Source organism: Leuciscus leuciscus (assembly GCF_965113295.1).
Source record: "Leuciscus leuciscus genome assembly, chromosome: 18".
NCBI lineage: Eukaryota > Metazoa > Chordata > Actinopteri > Cypriniformes > Leuciscidae > Leuciscus > Leuciscus leuciscus.
This window is the reverse complement of record NC_138742.1, coordinates 9,520,559-9,541,550: the sequence shown is the minus strand read 5'-3', so window position 1 is coordinate 9,541,550 and position 20,992 is coordinate 9,520,559. Positions and strand designations below refer to the sequence as shown.

Sequence of the window (20,992 nt, the reverse complement as noted above, 5' to 3'; positions counted from 1 at the left end):
TTGCGAGATGTGTAACAACTCTGCATGAGTTTGACTGCGAGTATTTATAGGATGTATCTGTTAAAGTTGTTCATATGAGGTGTACTAGAGCATATTATCTCAATAGGCTACGGTCTTTTAAAAAAATCTTATAGAATATCATCTTCTTTTACGGAGCCAATGGTTTCAACCTGCTGACCCCACTACAGTAAATATGAGTGGAGTTCAGCACTGAGCATCAGTATTTCTTTAAAACAAGCCTGTAAAAGATGAACATCACATCTTTATATTCAACCGTAATTTGTTTGAAAACAATGGCGAAAATCCCCCTCTGCTTTAAGGGGGAAAGGAGCTTTTTCTTTGTGGGGAAAAGGTGTTTTATTTATTTATTTATTTTATTTATTTATTCCATGTAATAAAGATTAAACGAGGCTAGGGACACTTCTATATATTTCTAAACAGGAAAGTGAAAGATGATCAGTTAAGAACCTTTGAGCAAGGGGGAAAAGAAAAACAAGATTTTACATTTTTAATAAGATATTTTATAGTATTTTAAAAAAGCATATAAAACCCGTTATACAGAAGTTAATGTTTTGTTTTGTCTGAAATGGACCAAGTGGGTGGTACCTTCTAGTGTTCGAGTAAGCTCCGGCACGTGACGTGGAGATGACCAATCAGGTGCACCTCCAGGTTTAACTACGTTAAATGTCAGATTGCAATAAACTAGAAGCTGTTGGTCTGGCCCGCGGAAATGGGCGAGCATAATCTTCTTAATCCTGGGTTTGTGGGACCTTTGGTAAACATCCACACTGGAGACAGGTTTTACTTCCCGAATTTTAGAGCCTCAGGGGGACAGCTGGCGGGGCTACCGTCTCTCTCGTACCCTAGAAGGGACAATGTTTGCTCTCTCCCGTGGAATCCATCGGAGTCGTGCAATGGATATCCTCAGTCTTACTTTAGCAGTCCCGTATCCATTAACCCCTCTTTTAATCGATCTTGTGAAATAACCCGACTGGAGGAAAGCAAATGTTATTATGGCAATTCCAGCAACACCAGAGAGCCGTGTTCAGAGAGCAACAATCTCAAACGAGAGGAGCGAGCGAGAGATACATCAGTATCGTCTGATCACGGGATGCACAATGGGATGGGCAACAGTGGCACCTTCTCAAAGTATGATTATGGCACCGAACATCTGACCCAAGACCCGCCATCCTGTCAGTCGTTGGAGTCCGACTCCAGTTCTTCAGTGCTAAACGAAGGAGGAAAGACTTCAGCAGGCGATCCACAAACCCTGATATCGCAAGGAAACCACGCAAGCAATATCGCCAGTGGAGGAGGTTTGTCCCTCGCTTTTAATCACAACTGAAAAAGGCAACAGAAGCACATAGTACATATGTTTTGATCCAGCTTTTTATTTATTGATTTATTTTGCATGACGGTTTATTTAGGCATTCACTGGCAACTGTTATGATTTTCCTACATGGATCTTGCGTGGTTGTTCAAGGCCACTAGGGGTTGCCCTAAAATGCTCCACGTTCACCAGTTTAAGCGCTCAGTCATTTATACAACCAGTAAACACAACATCATAAAATTCAACAATCCCGTTGCCAATGTTTGGCGCTGTTTAAAAAGCATAGTTATTGTTGATATATGTCGGTTTTGCTAAAGCTTTCACGTTATTTTAGTAAGAAGCACAGATTTGTACAATGGCAATTGCTCTGTTCAGAGAAAAGAGGACGTTTGTTTTAATGACTCGTAAACTGAATTAATATAAGTTGCCGTGCATTTAATATGCCTTGAAACCGCTAAATAAGTAGGGTTCTCGCAAAAAGGACAATTACCGCGTTAATGTACATTTAACTAGAACAGTAAAACGTTCTAAGACATTCTTTTTGTGTAAACAGATACATTTGTTATATCGACAGCTTGCATCACACTTCAGATTGTCATTGAATCATGCCTAATTGTCATATTAACAGCCTCACAAAATAAAATGCACCAGAAATTTGTATTTTACGTGGCTTGATGTTTTTGATGTGTTGGCCTAAGATGTTTTGAAGCTCTCTCATGAACCCGTGCTATGCCCCTCTAGGTGCCCCGTGGTACCCGATGCACACCCGGACCCGCAAGAAGCGAAAGCCCTATTCCAAACTGCAGCTGGCCGAGCTTGAAGGAGAGTTCATGCTGAACGAGTTCATCACCCGGCAGCGACGCAGGGAGCTGTCTGACAGGCTCAATCTCAGCGACCAACAGGTTAAAATTTGGTTCCAAAATCGGCGGATGAAGAAAAAGAGACTGTTACTAAGGGAGCAGGCGCTGTCCTTCTTCTAAGGAGGCACACAATATACATTGCTCAATGCTAGTCCAACAGCAGTATTTAGTCAATGGGAATCTGCCATTGGCCCATTTTACTCTGAAAGTCTTGCCCTATGACGCATTTATGGGTACGCGACCAAATGATAGCTCCAAAAGTCTGCTTATACTATGTGGTATAGTGTTTATTTAAGAGGGTCTGTGCCCAGCAATTGTGGGCATGTACATGGTAATGTTTTAGTCTAAGTTTTGAAAGTAAAAAGCTAAGTCATCTCTCACTTTAGTTACTTTGAGTAATTAACTGCTAGTTAGAAATTCAGACAAATATAAGCTGTGAGATAGAATTTTGGACAGTAAAATGTTTTCTTATCAGTCTTAATGATATTGAAATGATCGCTAAATATTTATTGTCGGAGTGTTAAAAGATCTTTTAAAATGATAACACACTCGTGCCATGATCAGTGTTCTAAGCTTAAAAAAATGACTGAAACTCCATATGTTGTCTCGACGAGAATCCTTAACTGTTCGTAATCTCCCAACTATGTTTTTTTATTTTGCCAGTTATCGCTAAGAAAGAGCCATTCAAACCCCTCAACAATAAGACGCGTTAAGCCATCAACGTCTTATCTCCGTTCCGCAGTCATCGCCACGTGTTCTATGGCACGTTCACGGTCACGGGCACAAAGTTAGTGACCCAACTCATATCTTGGGCCCTTGAGAACCAAACTGCAATTACAGAACAGCTTTTATGAATAGACTTTGATCTAGCCTGTGAAATGTCATTCTGACAAATGTGAGCAGATTACCTACTTCAACAACTTGATACTGGCCAAAGTGTAAATTAGTAGGCCTGCAGCTAAGCCGCATAAACGCGACTTCCTGCTAATAAAATATGTATTCTTGATATATCTAGTGAAAAACGTTAAACTCGTCTCCATTATATTTGCATTATACCAGCATAAATTTCCCATTAACGATAGCTCGTCCCTTGATCTGCCTTATTTGGACATATTCGCTTAGGTCTACTTAATTAATTCACAACAACAATGCTTCTGGGAGAGAGATGCATGGTTAAGTAATATTAAGACGTGCAATGATAAATTAAAACAAAAAAGATTAATCAATTTATAACTGTAATGAAACTAGCAATCATACAGAACAGAAGAGATCAGATTTATATCCCAATATTCACGAGCCCGCTTTGCTAATTAACGGGAACCATTGTGTTATTAGAAACATTATTTACTCAGATCATGGATTATATGCCAGTGAAATAGTTCATATTTGCTGCATGATGATAATGACTGTAGTTAGAAGGTAAAAAAGCAAATGTTTCCGGCAATTTTTTTGTCAAAAGGCGCATGTATTATTTTAAAACACCTTAAACTGAAAATAACGTTTTAAAATGGACACGTAACTGGTTAAAAGTTTGTATAATCTAAAGTAGTTTATTCGTTTGTAAGTATTATTATTATTAAGTATTATAATATGATTACTATTATTATTATTAAGTATTATTATTATTATATTATAAAGGAATTGGTCAGAAGTCGGTGCTACGTTTTGTTTTCTTTTGTTGTTGTTGTTATTGATTGGCGGCTGTCATTGGCGACTGTCATTTGCTTTAAACCCTATTTTTTGTGAATCTATAGAAAATACAATTATATGAATGACATCAACAACTATATACAAATTATCGTCACATTTCCCCCTCTTTGAAATGTTTTGTGAAATTGTCTCCGATGTATAATTTTTCTGTGTTGTTCTGTGTAATTTTGTGAATGCTCCACTGTCGCATTCCTTTGTACCTTGCGATTAAAATGTCTTGTAAATAATGTTCATGAATGTATCCATATATGTGTAACCTACAGTTTCTGATTAATAAAGTCTTTAAACTTCATTTTATGATGTGGAAGGCCTATGAGTGTTATCTGAATCTGATAAATGTGTTACCTTAACACATTTTTATGCCGTAATAGCAGGAAAGCCGACTTCAGGCGCTCAAACGACCGTTTTCAGAAACATTTCATCGCATTATCCTTATTTTGACAATATTGGCTCTTAATTATTTCAGTAGCTATAAGGTTAAGACATAAAAAAAAGCTTTTGTTGTTTCTAACACTCAGGAGAAAACTAAAAATGCTATCTGAATGTTTGCCAACATGGCCACATGTGCAACAATATTGATATGGTTTATCAAGTGGTTGCAAATGGTAAAGACATCCACCTAGAGGATAAATGGATCAGCCGCCGAAACAGGGCCCCGTGAGGACTAACTGCTGGACATGCAATAGTTTGCTTGCCTATTTTGGAACTCTGGATGGTTAAAGACGTTTTGGACCGTGCTTTGGCGTTTTAGTTCATTGCTCATTACTGAAATATCGAGTGTGAGAAGATTGCGTTTTCTTTTTGATTGTTTGGATTTTAATAGGCGATTATAATCATAGTATAGCCTACTTTTAATTGCTCACGAAAAGGAATTAGAACTTCTTGTACTGAATTTTAGGATCAACTTGTAATGTTTACCTTGTTCAACCAAACGATGTAACATGAATTTATTGTAACTTTTTTTTTTTAACTACATTTTATGAATGGAGAATCACTGATGATTCTATAGGATGCAAATAAAGTGGATCTTAGGGATGGCTAGTGTCAAGTCTATTGGCTTCCTTTAAAGCAAATGCGCTGCAATCGTAACAATAGCATTTTATGTGCTTGCGGCGCTTTTGACTTTGAGACTGGCCAAATCTGTTTATGACGACTCGTCTCCCCGGCTCAGAGGTCATTGAGCACCTCGGTGCCCTTCACACAAAACTTGTGTAGTCATGTGGTTCTCTAAGTGCTCTGCTCCTATCACAGACGTGTAGAGACGGGAGAAGTCGATTCTGGCGTCGCTTGCACTGCACACAAGATTGTGAGAGTGTATGTCTGTGAAACGAAGACTTGCGTGTAAATGAGAGAGAGACAGAAATATTTCTTGACAATGGGTAGTTTTATAAATGCTCTCTTTAAACGTGTATATGCCCGTCTTGACGTGCTATTTAGTATTTAGCTTATGCAGCGGTTTGGTTACTGTATTTGAGCAGTGCCAACATTTGCTTGGTAGCGTTGAACAGGCCTATATTTGAAATTACAATCAGGGAAAAAAATACCTTCTTTCACGCTTATTTCATCTGATTAAAAAAAAAGGTCATCTTAAAAAAGTTATTGGCAAACAGAATGTGCCGAATACGAATCTTTTCAATTTAATGCAAATTGTAGTGTAGTTTGTTCTAATTTGTAATTTATCTGGTTTAAAATTACTTTAATACTTTAATACTATTATTTTAATTATGTTCTTTGTTTGAATTGTCATTGTAAATTTCTTATAAACTTTCTGCATGACATTTTTTAATTGGGCCTTATCTTCTGTTGCAACGATACATGGGGCAGTGATGACGGGGGTGAATGGTTACTTATTATAATATTTTATTCGTCTACATGTAGCCTACTGCCAGGATTTTTGTTATTATTAACTTCAAAACAAGAAATTTGACAATTAAAACTTCATTATTTTCTTATTTATTTACTTTATTAACTTGTGCCTTTGTATAATTTTTACTCGCAGCAACATCAACTTTCAATCCAGTTGTAGGCCTATCTAATTTAGTATACAAATAGCCTATAAAGTCCTTCTTGCTTTTGGATTATAAAACATTTCATGTATTTAACATATCAACAAGTCTTTAAATGCAGTGGGACATGGGACATTTTTCTGTTACTACAAAGCTTCGGCACGACGTCAAAAATAAAAATATACAATATAAAAATAACTACAGCATGCATACTTATTGCATTAATGTTTCTTTTATGTTTGTATTTATATAGCGTACTAAATATATCATTGCTTTGACTAGCTTTGACTAGAACGCATTCCCTTGCAGTTATTTTTAAGTGATTAGAAAATATTATATGGGGAATATTATGCAGCGTAATGGCACAACTCTATAGAGAAACGATACTGGAAACCGTCACATGCTTGTCGTATGCAGAACAGCGCGAAACTAATGAATGCGTTTTGAATACGTTAATTAATACTAAAGACAAATGCTAATGTATGATCTGCAATACCTGAGCAAATTAAAAAGGGGGAAATGTGTTGCAATGAGGGAGAAAAACAGCACACAAACTACGCAAATATTGTTGAATGAAAGTGGTTATAACTATTCAGTTTTGAAGAAAATAACCTCTTTTGGCGAACTATTGTTTTGACTGTTTATAGAATGTTGGGGCCTTCTTTCCGATCCCACCCCTCGCGTTAGCCCTGTCTTAGTGGGCGGGAGCAACTTACAAATTGAAGGTCAAGTTAGTGTGTCCCATATATAGGAACCAAGTATCCAATACCATTGGTGTAGACACAATTCAATCATTAATATGAAGTTACCAGATATTTACAATATCTGGAATACACCAGATATTTTATCGAATCAACCAATTCATTTTTATATAATGCGTTGAGTAGCCTATGCATAAACATTTCAACTCATTTCAGCAATGCAAACTATTCATATTAACACAACCACCCTTCTTAAGAGATTATCTGCTCAAAGCCTAAGATGTATTTTAACTAAAATTATTTGGTGGACATTAGTCATTTTATTAGTTGAACATAAACATTTCCGATGTTCGTTGCGACAAACCTTTGTTCTTGCTAATCTTGGATCCAACTTCAAAGCGATCTTAGACGAATACCTGGATATTAATTGTGTAAGTGAATCCGCTTTGCGGAGTAAGGTCCTGGAAATATTTACTGTGTTTTACCAATGTAGCAGAGTAATATGTAATGGTTTTAATAAGGCCATATCTAACAAAACGCAAATAATGGGACACAACGCAAATAATGACAATTATTATCAGTGGAGTAATAAGGTTCTGACATGAAGAACATTCGATGCATATTTAGCGATTTTTTTCGCATTATCCACCCGTGATATTTAACAATAGCATATTTGATCAATATAAATATAGATTACAAGAAACGTTTTGGTGGGAATTCTTTAATTGGATATACACATTTTGTGTCTGCGTAAACCCATATTGATGTTTTTAAAATACTGTTATTGAAAACAACATCAATTGTCTTTTTTTCCTTTTATAATAGTAGAAGAAATTATCATCTCACTTTAGTCGCTTTTCGAGGCATAACATTAGGATTTTTATTAGCCTATTATTCGGAACAAAAAGCAATAGTCCTGTATCAGTCGAGTTTAGGAATTTACTTTTCGGGTGTGAAAACACGTGAAAATAATTACATACAGAAATAATATTGTGTGTATCAGTGTATATAAGAACAACGTTGTATTAATATATGCCTATTACAAAAATAGGCATGTCTTCTTATGCGACAAAGACAGCAGCAATGGTTTTATTTTTTTGCCTATATATATTTTTATAAATCGCTATAGCGTATTTCAAAACGATAAGTTTCCTCTGTTTGCACCCCGTAGATTTTCATGGAAATGTACACAATTAGCCATCTCTCTTGTAGCTATTGTTTTTTTTGTTTTAATCACATGTACACCCACTAACAAAATATTTAACACCACTCAATATAACAAAGATTACTTCGATTCATGCTCTGACTTTACCGTGTGAGCAACAATCTTCTAGGATTTCTATGAATGTGATGTTCATTTGACACAATTGGGCACTGGTTGCCTGTAGCTCAGGCTATGCACTCACGGAGACCTCTGTAAAAAGAAGGGCCATTTTTGTTGTCGCTTGAATCTGTTCACAGCTCATACGAGCGAGTTTAACAGCCCGACTTACATCCAATTAAATTTATCTAGGCCATGAGGGGACAGTAATGCTATTACACAGTTTCCCTTTTTAGCCCTGCTGAGGTTTTAGCCCTAGAGGTAAACTGAAGGGCCCTTGAGTGTTGCCTGCAACTGTTGTTTGGTCTCATTGTTGACATATCACGACTTCTGAATAAGTTTCATTTTCTGTCGATGCTCGATCGGCATGAGGAAAAAAGTATTTTTGTGTTGACGTACGTAAGAAAAGTCGAAGAATTTAACCGCCGAGGCAGGGCAAACACTGAGATTGACCGTGCGGGCCATTTCTCCGGATCTCTTTTCTGAGGCATTAGCCGCGCCGTATTAGTCCGAGTAACATTAATACGTGACTGTAATGTTAACTCTATAATTGTAGACCTTAGCTGCAGTGGATTAAAAACAATTCCATTGACGTTGTCTTAAAGCTCACTGTTCTTCATAGTGATGTCAAACATTTACAAGACCTCTGTCTCTCTAGACTTTAAACGCCTTTCTAGCTTTTTTTTTCCAGCTGAACTTGCACCTTCATTTCAACTGCTACATCACAATATCAACAATTGTCCAAATCTCCAGCAGGGGCAGAGCATTTGTGGGGATATAGTGCTTGTTTAGAGAAAGAAAAGGGCGCAGCTTTGTTGAATTTCAGGGTCCTACAGCCAGTAGTATAGTGTTGAAGCTATACGATTGCATCGAATTAGTTGACATGCACGTGAAACCTGTCTCCTGTAGAACAACTATTGCAAAATCAGGTACAAAACATGTCAGATGCGGTAATTGTTGTGCACTGCGTGAAAACAAGACTTTGTTGTGAAACGAGTGACGAGTGACACACAATGTGGGAACAACATGTTAAGTTTTTCAGTAGTTATCTCGCAAAATCTTTCTTGCATTAACAAGTTTATGCTGAATAGAATGACTACAAAAAATCGATATTGTTCCTGATCATTAACAGTTTTACGATAGAGTTTTGTCTCAAATTGGTGACACTGCTATTTTTTTTTTTAGCTCGTTCAAAATAACTTTTATAGACCTGATTGACTGAAACCTGAATAGTACAGCTTTCGTCAATCATTGTATTGCATATCTTACTAGTTAGATATTTCATTCTTTGAGCTTTTTTAATTGTTTACCTTGTGTTTGTTTTCTTTAGAACAAAGCATTTCTTGCTTTTCCGCCGTTCGGCCTTTTATGGCGGCTGCAGTGAGAATTTTAGTGGTCAAATTCAAGTGCTGGGTCTGGGCAGCTGTCTGCTTTCTTTGTACTTGTTTGAAGGCATATTGCACACCAACCTTTTGTCAATTTTGAGAGGGCTCCGTTCAGAGAGGACTCATAAAGAACTCATTGCCACATACCTCTTACACAAATACGCAAGTAATCTAGCAAAATTCTGTTTAAAAAAACGTTTTAGTTGCGATGTGCAGTGTAACTGATATAAATATTTGTACAACAATCGATCATAGTTTGTTAATATGGTCACTCTGAAAAGCTGCTTTGAATAAATAATAGACCTATAAAAATAATCTTTCTGAAGAGAAACTATTAAAAACAATTGGTATCATAAACAATGGTAAATGTTATTAGTTTATATGTGCTGCTCTGTGAAATGCTTCCATGACCGGTCAGTAAATCTGTATATTGCATATCTGTACACGAACTAACAGTTAATTTAAAAATAAAATATTTTAAAACGAGTGCTACATACTGAACTTTTTTATTATAGTTTATTTCACGAATTAATTTGTGATACTACTACTGAAACTACTGAAATAATTTTCAGAAGATTAGCATGGTCTGCAGTGTTAGCAGAATGTGTTAGTATAGAGTATAGATATTTCACTATTAAAAAAGAGTTTTAAATGAAAAGCAATATTTTTCTTTAAAATGAGTATTTATCCGAATTCTGCAACAAAAATAAAACATTTAGTATTGTTTTATTAGACGCTGGAGGGCACATATTGAAACTGGATAGTATGTTTTGCCTTAAACAGATGCCTCTCATAAAATGGTCTCAGAGATTTAAAATATCCATGGGATCATTTGACGTGGTTTGCACATATTAAATGCCAAAACGTGTAGTGCTGGGTGTAAGGAAGGTCGAACACAATAGTATGTTACACATAATTTTATTTTATTTTTTCCTTTGATAAAAGACAGTGTTTTACATTCACGATAGAGTCATCCTTTATGATAAGTGGCATCATTCATGCTTTTATTTTTAGTGTCGTTGATTAAAACCAAGAGAAAAGTTTCCCCCCGGTTTAAAATTAAACCACATCTAAAAAGAAACATAGCCTAAAGCATCAGCATTAACTTTGTGTTTGTACAAGCAATAACTGAAATCTCCGGGTGGATGTATCGTTTTCTGCATATGTTCCCAATGTTTTCATCTAAGGAAAAAAGACAAACTCACAAATGTTCTATGACTATATTCAAGAATTGGGTGGAGCTGACACGTGACATCTATAAGGCATGTTTGCTAACCATACCATGAATAAATATATATGCTTCATAGGTTTAACGCATATATATTTTTATATAGCCTAATATAAAATTCTATGTTTTTAAACAAAAGCATCTTGACAATACGGTAAAACTCGACCCTTGAATATAAGCAGTGCAGAAATCAACACTACAACAGAATAATAAATCATACCAGTTATCCTTCTTTTAAAGTTGTAATAGTTTTGTTAAATGCGAAAGTCTTAGATTAGAACTTGTAACGTTATATAAGCATATAATTGTGTTGCCTCAGACTCATAAAATCAGCGTTACTCAATACCTACACTACACAGGCTCCAACACACGTACATAAACAGAAAATACTTCTCTTCGGTCTTGCAAAACCGGATTAAAACAACAAACAAAAGACGTTACTGTTTTACATGGTTTTGCATGATTTGAAAACTAATCGCTTGAATTTCACAGATCTTACCCAACAGAACCACTCCTACGCATCCATGTGTTCCAAATTGATATATGACAATATCTACTTTCGATCACGTGTTGCGGGGCGACTTAGACGGATTGCGCGTCATCTCGCCTTCCCAAATTTTCTCCTTCTGCAGCCCGAATCCAAAACATCATATCTGTAGTACGGACTACAGGAGAAAGATGTTTAACTCTGTTAATCTGGGCAACTTCTGCTCCCAGACGCGTAAAGACCGGACGTCCGAGTTCGGGGACAGGACGGGCTGTGCCTCCAACATCTACCTCCCCAGCTGCACCTACTACGTTCCAGAATTTTCCGCCGTCTCTTCGTTCCTTCCACAGGGGCCCTCGCGACAAATCACATACCCCTATTCCACAAATCTATCTCAAGTGCAACCAGTGCGAGATGTTTCCTATGGTCTGGACCCGTCCAGCAAATGGCACCACAGAACCAACTATGCATCTTGCTACTCAGGAGAAGACCTGGTGCACAGAGACTGTCTTCCGCCATCCACCATGACAGAAATGCTCATGAAAAACGAGAGTGTGTACAGCCACCACCACCACCACCACCAGCATCATCCGAACTCTAGCCACCCTTCCTCCGGTTTCTACGCCGGCGTGGGGAAAAACAACGTGCTCCCTCAAGGTTTTGACCGCTTTTTTGAAACCGCTTATTGTAGCACGGACAATCAGTCAGAACATTGTTTACAAAAGAGCGAGATGAACAAATTAGAGACTTCGTCCCAACAAGCCACAACTGTTTCCGCAGCGCAGGAGCCGGAAAAGGACCCAGAGGATGAGGAGGAACATACCAATTCGGGCTCGTGCACTTCAGCAGCTACTAAGGACGGGAACGCGAGCAAGAGCAGCCATTCGAGTAGGTACCGAAGCTGTAAATGGGGAAAGGTTAAGGGACTAGCCCGGTGTTTTGTCGGTCAGATTTTATGTGGAGTTTTATAAGCATTCAAAGGATTTTATTATAACCTACAAAGCTCTTTCCTCCAACGAAAAGAATTTTTACGATGGGAAAGCGCTTTGAAAAAAGAGGATGTTATACACAGACGCTACTATCCCAGAGTCTGTGAAATTTTAAGAGCGCGCTATTGTGACAAATGCTAACTTTGATCATGAACTTGCGTTGAGCATTGCAACGGATTTTCTCGTTTAGCTGTCGGGGGTAAAAACCAATTGGGCAGAACATTACTTTTGGCATACTGTGAATTTTGTTTTAGCAGCTCGAATGTAAACTAAGTCCTTATTAGCTGTTAAACGTGCTGTGACTTGAGTTACCGTGGGGTTGATGTGTATAGTCAATGACCACAATGTTAGTACTTGCCCAGTGTCAGCTCTATCTATCTATCTATCTATCTATCTAAAAATGAAAGAAATTAATTTTAAAAGAGGTTTTTCTCTTTTTGGATTGCCACAAAATATACATTAAGGCCAATCAGAACTGTCGTAATTACGTTTCAATAGACATCATTGGATATTTTAGATTATTGCTATTTGTTTTTGCGGCGCTTCTCAAACTATAAGTAGGCTTTAGCTTGCAGAAGAGAAGCTAACATTCACGGCCATGTACAAGGGACAGTACCCCAGGCCCATAGTAAGATGCATTTGTTTGAAGTATTACAAAGAGAACACATTTTCACGTTATGTGTTCTATAATTTGTGAAACACATTTATTAATTAGCCTAATGTGATCCAAAATCAGGGAAAATGCATAGACAGGGAAAAAAATCACTTTATAAGTTCACAAGGTAAAAAAACTAATTAAAAAAAAAAATGTATTCAAGAACCTTCATTTGTTTACGTTTTTGTCGAGTTTAACATGCCGTTTTATTGTTTTCTTTTTTATATACATTTTGATTTTTTTAATAAGATTTCTCCACGGCTGTAGATATTAGAGTATTGCATCGGAGTGACATACTTAGTTGTGTCTGCTTCCTCATATCAGTAATCTTAGATGCTATCCATAGGCATTTGGTGACACTGGAGGTTACAAACACACTTTCAATACTAATCAAAAATAAAAATGTGTTGTGCATTTATGCTTTTCATTCTGTTTTTTGCAGGAAATGTTTTATAAGATAATCATTTAAAATGTCTTTTTTTGTATTATCCCAAGGTACTCCGCGCACAAGAAAGAAGAGATGTCCATACTCCAAGTTTCAGATTCGTGAACTGGAGCGAGAATTTTTCTTTAACGTTTACATCAACAAGGAGAAAAGGCTGCAGCTATCTAGAATGTTAAACCTTACTGACAGACAAGTCAAAATATGGTTTCAGAATCGTAGAATGAAAGAAAAGAAATTAAGCAGAGATCGCCTGCAGTATTTCTCTGGGAATCCGTTGCTGTAATTGTTGAAATGACATTGTCTGTTATTTCATATTTCTGCAAACTCAAATTACGTATGTCTGAATATCCCCATCAATCTAATTACAATATTATTATTTTTTTTCAAGGCCAGCAACAGTATTAAAAACGTTTTTTAAAGGTTAACATGACTGTAATGGCTAAGGCTGGGGACAGAAAATGCAAATTGTCAATCATAAACTAGAAATGGCAGTTTATATTGACACTAAGAAAGTGTCAATATAAACAGGCATTTCTAGTTAGTGATTTACAAAGTATAACTTACACTTCTCAAAAATTACTCTTTTTTTTTCCAAAATGTATGTGACACCTCTTTTAAGTGAAATGTTTGAAATCTCCACTTTGAAAATGGTCTCAAAATAGCCTACTATAATATATTATAAAATTGTATCATTTATCCTTTTAAGGTTGTATATATGTATATTAAAACACATACACTCGACTCTGGTTTAAATCTGGAGATGTCATACTTTTTTATGTTTTCATCATTTAGAACTGTGACTTGTACAATCTGTAATATTGTATTCCTTGTACAGAGAATATGCATTGTGCATTCGTGAATGTAAATATAATGTTATTTTGAGTATCCTCACCCTATCCCTGCTGCTATTGTTCTTTACATTGCCTTTGCAGCCGTGTGAGCTTTGTTGTTCGATTCTTTAAATTATTTGCTGTACGCCCAAAGTTCTCATTTTTCGGAAGGATTATTAAGCGATCCGAATTGGCCTGTGTACTATATATTAATCAAAAATAAACGCGAATAAAGATAAACTGTTATATGTCAATTGTGACTTGATTTTAAAAAACACACAAGGTAGTCTACGTGAAGTAAAAATTGTGGGAATGTGTATAACACTGCAGTAAAAACAGAGATCTGAGAGAAGATACAATAAACTGACCACTGCCAAGTAATGAAAACTCACTCTCTATACCTCTCTCTTGCTCTATCTCTCTATATTCGTCGTCTCCCTTCCACACGTTCGTTCAAGTGTATCGATATTAAGCTATATCGGTTGTTTTTCAATGAAAACTGTTAAACATAAAAATATTTAACATTTAGGGAACTTTAGGGATGTGTGTATTTGTCTAAAGTGACTAAGAAAGGGATGCATGAAATTGCTCTTGAACACGTCAAAAATGTAGAGAGCATTTCGGTAACGACTTTTAGTACCTTCTAAATGGAATCGCCACTCTTGTAGTCTAGACACTGCAATAAAGTCAGGGCCCTAAATTGCCTTTTTCTGACTTAATTGCACCGTCTGTTCGAGGGGAATGGTGTTCACTTCCGCAGTAAATAGTAAACAAGAAAGTCCGGCTGCTAGGACAAAAAAACTGAGACGTTTAAAAATTGTCTATAGGTGCAAAAAAAACCCTATCAAACGATATCGCCCACATGGAATAATCTGTTCAGAAGAAGCTGAGTTGCATGCATCTTGACAAACCCAACAGAGGTGAGATATTGGTATTGCATGTTGTCCCCATGTGCAGTTTTATATGTGATCACACTACATGGATTTTGCCACAACATGTGGGCTCATAAGGCGTGCAAGTGTGCAGTTGGCACTTATGCGTATGAAGAAATTAAAAGTTGTCTTTGAACTTCAATAATGTCAAGGCCTTCACCTTTAACCTATTGTAATAAAGTGGAATCAAGGAGCCCCTTTTGTCAGGAAACGTGGTGAACAGAACAGAACCAATCAGCGCAAGTGGGAAAGGACCAAGGAATGTCTAAGAAGCAACACTTTGACCTCTCACATTAAACTACAGCAGGTAACTTTTCCAGTTTTAGCACTCCCATTAAATACGCTTTATTGTCTCTGTAAAATGTAATATTTTCATGCTTGAAATATTGTATGACATTTTGGCATGTTCTTGACCATTTAAGCTTGCTTGGTTGTGACTTTTCCCGGGTAACAGGAAATAGATTTCTGACAGATTTAAAACCGAGATTGGAGTAAATATGCATTGATGCTTGAACGTGAATTGAAAACGGAGGGGAGGTCCCTTGCGGGCTGAATTAGTGTAGCCTACTGATTTATTGTTGAGATTTAAACACAGTTAACTGTATTAAAACTCAACACATTTGTCCCTTTGTAAATTCCCAATGTAGTGACTTGCTACTTGTGTGTGTGTGTGTGTGTGTGTGTGATGTGTTAGTACAGATGATTCTTTGTCACTGATCTTCGCTTGTACTGTGGGAGAGAAATGGCGGGTGGGGGCATAGCCAAGGATCAAGGCTGGAAGGCTTGTCTTCTTGTCACACCCACCAACCTTGGCCCTGGCTCAGTGACGTAGTAAATTTGCTGAATTCCATTCTCTTGCGTCGTCACACTAAGGAGCAGGAACTTGGACCGTCCACCTATCAAACGCCGGAGATACTGTCGCCACCAAACCAAAGCAATCCGCGCATACAGACTTTTGAAAAATGATTAGTATAAAATCTTCATTTCGTGTATAGTGGGTTGATTCGATTCATAAATGCGACTTTCCAAAACAAATTGTTTTTACTGTAAGACGTTGTGTGGATATGGTAATTGTTCAGAATCGAATATAGTAGCCTAATATCTGCTAAACGGAAAGCAAGAGCGAAGTGGAACACTTTCGAAGGCGCTCTTAGTTGGCAACAAGGAAAATGGCGGAGGCTTAGGAGGCATCAGCATAATGACTGTGGACTGAGTTACCACTGGATGTAATTACAACCTGGATTCAATTTTTACTTTTAAGTCACCATCATGCAACATAATCTATCCGAAGCATATGTGTTTTTTTTTTTGTGTGTTTTTTTACAAAGTTAATCTAACATATTAGCATAAAAATATCTAGAGAATGTCAAGAGTCTAATATTTTCTGTTATGCCTATAATGCTCAATTGTCCCAGTTGACAAATAACACTGTTTTCCAATAAAAATCAGACACGTTTTTGGCATCAGATTTTATAAAATGTTGGACTGTTGGAAGTGACAACAGTTTCCAATATGTGTGGTCTGAAAGATTACTGCAAGCCGTACAGTTGCGTTGGCTACTTTGGACAGAGCCTATTAACACTCATTGAATGCTTATACTTACTTCCGCTCTCCTGTGTGTGATGAAAAGCTGTAAATACAATCGCCACTGGTGCCCACGAGTCATTTGTATGGTCTTTCGTGATATTAAAATTTAATATAATGCTGATGTGCTTTCCGATTACCACTCTCTGATTTATAAATGTCTTTAAAACGTTACATGCATCAACCATAAATTTCCATAGACTTCTGCGGCTGGACGCCTTTTTGGTGAAGGGAAACGGTTAAAAAGCGGGTCTCTTTAAATTGGAAATATGTTTTATGAGTGGTTTTAGATCCCAAACAAGCACGGAATATCCTACTCTGTTTTTACTCGTTTCAAGGCCAACAGACTTATGTAGAGGCCTACTGAAACTGGATGTGTTGTTTCATTTTCCAAAGTCGTTTTGACGACTATACTTTTCTGTGCCGTTTTAGCTCAATTTAAAGCACACTGCATGTAATGACCCTTAAAAAATGACCAGAAATCAATACCTGCTCGAAAACATTGATCTATTCAAATATAAAAAAAAGTAATTATTTTTATATATGGAGTGGGTGTGAAAAAGCTATTCCTAATTATTTTTTTCTTTCACATACACTTTTTTTGTTTTCTGCAATTAACGTGAATGTTGTGCAATTCAATATTCTGTGTGATATAGCCCCGAAAGAAAAGGGGATTAGCTTTCGCTGTTTAACAGTAACAGCTGCATGTCGACATTTAATAGTAGCCTATCACAAACGTCAATAGAAGAAAAGCGAATGTTTGAGAATACTATTAAAAAGCTTTAAAGCCTTCCATGTGTTCTTTTCGGCATTCACACGGACAAAAAGAGAAACAGATCATTCAAATAGCACATAGACCAATTAGGTTTAATTTTTATTTTTTGTATCCTATGAAATAAGCTGTTCTGAAATAAGGGACAAAAAAAACATTTGATCATGCTCTTTACTTACATTGAGACAATGACTTTACATATTTAAGTCGACAGTAAGTAAATACAGTTTAATGGTACATTTGTTCAATAACTTTTTTTTAAGAAAGTACTCTCACTGCAACACTAAAAATACATTACATTTACATATACATCTGTCCATAATCCATCATGTACAGGCATTTTAAATGTTTTCATTTGACTCTCTCGTTGTTTCTAGACATAATACTCATCGAAACATAATATTATATTGAACAATATTTACTACAATTTAAATGTGTAAATGTAGGCAACTTCTGGAATACGTTTTCATTGTCATGACATCTGGAATCAGAAAGTCACTGCGCGAGTGGGTGCAGCATGACCTGTAATTCATTAAGACACAGTTTTATTTTAAATTTCAGTTTCCTATATTCAACATTGACTTGCAATTTTGGCAATTCCGATATACTTGCAATTATACCTGATATGCAGTTATACAATACAAATTATAGGCTATAAGTTGTAGACAATTACACACAATCTCAGATTTATAGGATAGGCTATATATACTTTGATAAATGCATTTTTTCAAACAGAGGTTATTAATCCTTTTGAATAATGTGCATTTCATTTAGAAAAGTGTGTTAACATATGCATTTACATACGTAAAATATAATGTTAAAAAAATATTGCTGTACATAAAAGACCAGATCATGCAACGCATTGAATAAACTCTATACGTTTATATTCTGTCACGAGAGAGTGTATTTGTTTGTCTTAAAAGGCTGAGTGACAAGTGAACGGACCAATCACAACAACGCCCCATGTCTTTAGCTGGGTCTGACCTCGTTGAGAAATGCATTGGCCAGCAAACATAGAAAAGATCATTCAAGTCCAAGGGTTAATACAAATGTTTAAAATTATATAAATTGTAGTAAGCAACACTAAAAATGACCCAAACAGAGTACATAAAATACGTAATTTTTACGTGTTTTTCCATAGTGTTTTTTCTTCTTCATTCCTCTAGCTGATTCGATGCAGTTTGGTAAAACGGCAAAATAATGACCTTGTAGAACACGAAGTGTGTCATTTTACCTTTTCCTTCATTTGAAACGTGTGCTAAAATCGGAAACCATATTTATGTAGTGTGTGTATATTACAAGGAATCAGAGGAAATATGGTTGGATCCAGAAACACAAATTAGCTTACACCCGTTTGACGAAAGACTTAGGGGAAAATTTACCAAATAAAACCAAGTTTATAAGGCTATTAGCCTATTTAATTAAGTGACTGTGAGAGAAAAAATCAACACGCTTACTAAAACTCACACAGCTAACGCTAACATAAAGGTAGGCTAAATAAACAGGCTGAGATACACAATTCAGAGCATGTTATTCACTTTTAATTATTTTAAAGTTTTCTTTTTGAGCGCTGAAGATCACAAATACATTTAAGATAAACATTTAATTGTATGTATAAGTATAAATGTAAGATCATTTCTGTACAATTTACAAAATATATTGTGCTATTGTCGCCGTTTGGATTTTCTAAATGAATCCTTGGTTCCTCGTGTTTTATATAAGGCCTACATAAAGTCAATTACACAGAAAAATATAATGGCGAAAACATAAGCAGTCATCTTTAAAAAAAAAAAAAAAAAAAAAAAAAAAAACTAAAATATAACAAAATATTTAATTTAATTTAATTAATATTTAATTGATCCCCCTAATGGAATTTGTAAAAGAGCGAAAATAACAAGGAATGGATTAAGTAGTGTGTTTCGAGATAGACAAGAACATTGACAGAACGTGTCAAATGCGTCCTTATTCTATAAAATTGCATGTCCATTTTGAAAACAGAGCCTACATGTGCAGACTTGTAAAAGTGTGTGGTATTAACCATCCTCTATATTGACTAATCTTGTGAAATTTGCCATTGATTTCCATGAAGTATTTAGTTTAGTTTACTTGCCTCTCTCTATTTTTCTTTTGCAGACGCATAAGCCACGTAACTGTATATCTGAAGACGATTGTTCTTTGTTCTGTAGTTGGTTTCCTTGTCCGTGAAAATCGGCTAGATGGCGCCATTGCTCCATGCTGTACCACGTATTTTCAACAACTTGACCCCAGTGACGTCAAGACGGTCTGGCGCATCAAGGCCACTTTCAAAACCCTATTGGTCTGAAAATCACATGACAAAGCGCCTTGAATCCATAATTATGTTGCTGATATTTTTCGCCCCCCCAAAAGATGTCAGCGTCCTACTGTCCTTATCCTCTTCGGCATAAAGGAGATTGTTTTGAATCAAAAGAAAAACGAGCCAAGTTGCAAAATGTCATGCCCGAACAACGTGGCAGCCAACAACACATTCCTGATGGACTCGCTGGTGGGAGGAACATCTCCGTTCAGAGGTGAGAGCTATTCAACTAACTCTGGAATGTATATGCAACCGTCTGCAGAATATGGTTGCTCCATGATGGGTAGTTTTGGTATTGTTGGTACCCCTCTCTCCAAACGGGATGACTTGCAGCAGAGTGGGATGCATCTCAGCAGTTACCAGCACTCACATTACCTGTCGCAGCGGGACGCTTGGATCGCAGGCTCTAAAACTTACAGAGGCTCACAACCTGTTGCCCAGCCTTTGCATCCATGTTCCTTTCCAGCCAGCAATGTGAAAGAGGAAGCGATTCCTTGTCTTTACCAGCCTGATATCGACAGCGCCAAGGAGTCCGCTGAGAAATCCACCTACATCCGTCTGGGAGACAATAACAGCCACCCGAATCAAAGCGCCGTCTCCACCCCCGATTATTTCCGACGGAGCCAGGTGTACGCCAGTGAAAGGGGCCACCATGGAAGAGATGAGTTCGCCTCGGACTTTAACCCAATTCCCAGAATATCCACGCCTGTTGAGGCACTAGCAGCAGATGCATATGTCAAAAGCAGCAAGGCAAGGCAGGACCCAGAAGACAAGGGAGGGAGTACGCAGGAAGACGACATGGATCAGAGACAGGCTAGAAAAGAGGAGAGTGTCGCAAAAATAGACAGTTGTTCTGATGATTCCGAAAGCGAATTGAAAGGTGATAACTAATTCCCCTCTCTCGCTCTCTCTCTCTCTCTCTTATGCGTCTCTATAGCACGCATTGTGTTTATCGTGCAATTTATACGCGAAAATTAGTTTTTACGTGCATAGGATACGCATGGGTAGGTTTAGGGTAGGTTTAGCAGTGGTGTGGGGTGCGTGTGTATTATACGTTTGGTTAGGATTAGTGGTGTGGTGTGTGTGTATTACACGCAATAAAGTGCATATCAAATGCACGCGAAAACTGCGTATCATGCACGTAAAAACTCATTTACGCGTATAAATTACACGATAAAAACAAAATGCGTGCTATAGAGACGCATTTTCATGAGACCAGGCTGCTCTGCCACACAAACACACACAGATACACACACAATAACAGCGCGCTTCCTTCTATGTACAACATGTAAACTGACAACCAAGTTGCACGTCAAAATTACAGACCTTTTTGTTGCACAGACGACTGTTCAGGCCCTTTCTTACAGGCCCAGATTGGATCTTCGTCTGTTAAACAGTATCATGTGTGCTTAAAAATGAAAC

At 37.0% G+C, this 20,992-nt stretch overlaps 4 protein-coding genes across 5 annotated transcripts in view; 3 read left to right on the top strand and 1 right to left on the bottom strand.

The window, feature by feature from the left end:
- The window catches only part of LOC309481339 (tubulin alpha chain), a 267,267-nt gene that overhangs the window by 220,485 nt on the left and 25,790 nt on the right, over window positions 1-20,992 (bottom strand). The window lies entirely within an intron of this gene.
- On the top strand, window positions 366-4,192 carry hoxc12a (homeobox C12a). The gene is made up of 2 exons (XM_082144698.1): window positions 366-1,316; window positions 2,072-4,192. Exons 1-2 carry the CDS (start codon window positions 731-733, stop codon window positions 2,308-2,310), a joined length of 825 nt encoding a protein of 274 aa, XP_082000824.1. The 5' UTR covers window positions 366-730; the 3' UTR covers window positions 2,311-4,192.
- On the top strand, window positions 10,253-14,015 carry hoxc11a (homeobox C11a). Its single transcript, XM_082144536.1, has 2 exons — window positions 10,253-11,916; window positions 13,168-14,015. The coding sequence occupies exons 1-2, from the start codon at window positions 11,085-11,087 to the stop codon at window positions 13,398-13,400; spliced, it is 1,065 nt and encodes a 354-aa protein (XP_082000662.1). The 5' UTR covers window positions 10,253-11,084; the 3' UTR covers window positions 13,401-14,015.
- Window positions 17,349-20,992, top strand: part of hoxc10a (homeobox C10a) — a 62,782-nt gene continuing 59,138 nt past the window's right edge. For both annotated transcript variants that reach the window (XM_082146235.1, XM_082146236.1), the window contains exon 1: window positions 17,349-20,450. In XM_082146235.1, the coding sequence (XP_082002361.1) occupies window positions 19,706-20,450 (745 nt within the window). In that variant the 5' untranslated portion in view covers window positions 17,349-19,705. The remainder of the gene's footprint in view (window positions 20,451-20,992) is intronic.

Coding starts and splice junctions, on each gene's coding strand:
- hoxc12a (XM_082144698.1), top strand. CDS start 731: ATGGGCGAGCATAATCTTCTTAATCCTGGGTTTGTGGGACCTTTGGTA. Junction 1,317..2,071: donor CAATATCGCCAGTGGAGGAG/GTTTGTCCCTCG, acceptor ATGCCCCTCTAG/GTGCCCCGTGGTACCCGATG.
- hoxc11a (XM_082144536.1), top strand. CDS start 11,085: ATGACAATATCTACTTTCGATCACGTGTTGCGGGGCGACTTAGACGGA. Junction 11,917..13,167: donor GAGCAAGAGCAGCCATTCGA/GTAGGTACCGAA, acceptor TATTATCCCAAG/GTACTCCGCGCACAAGAAAG.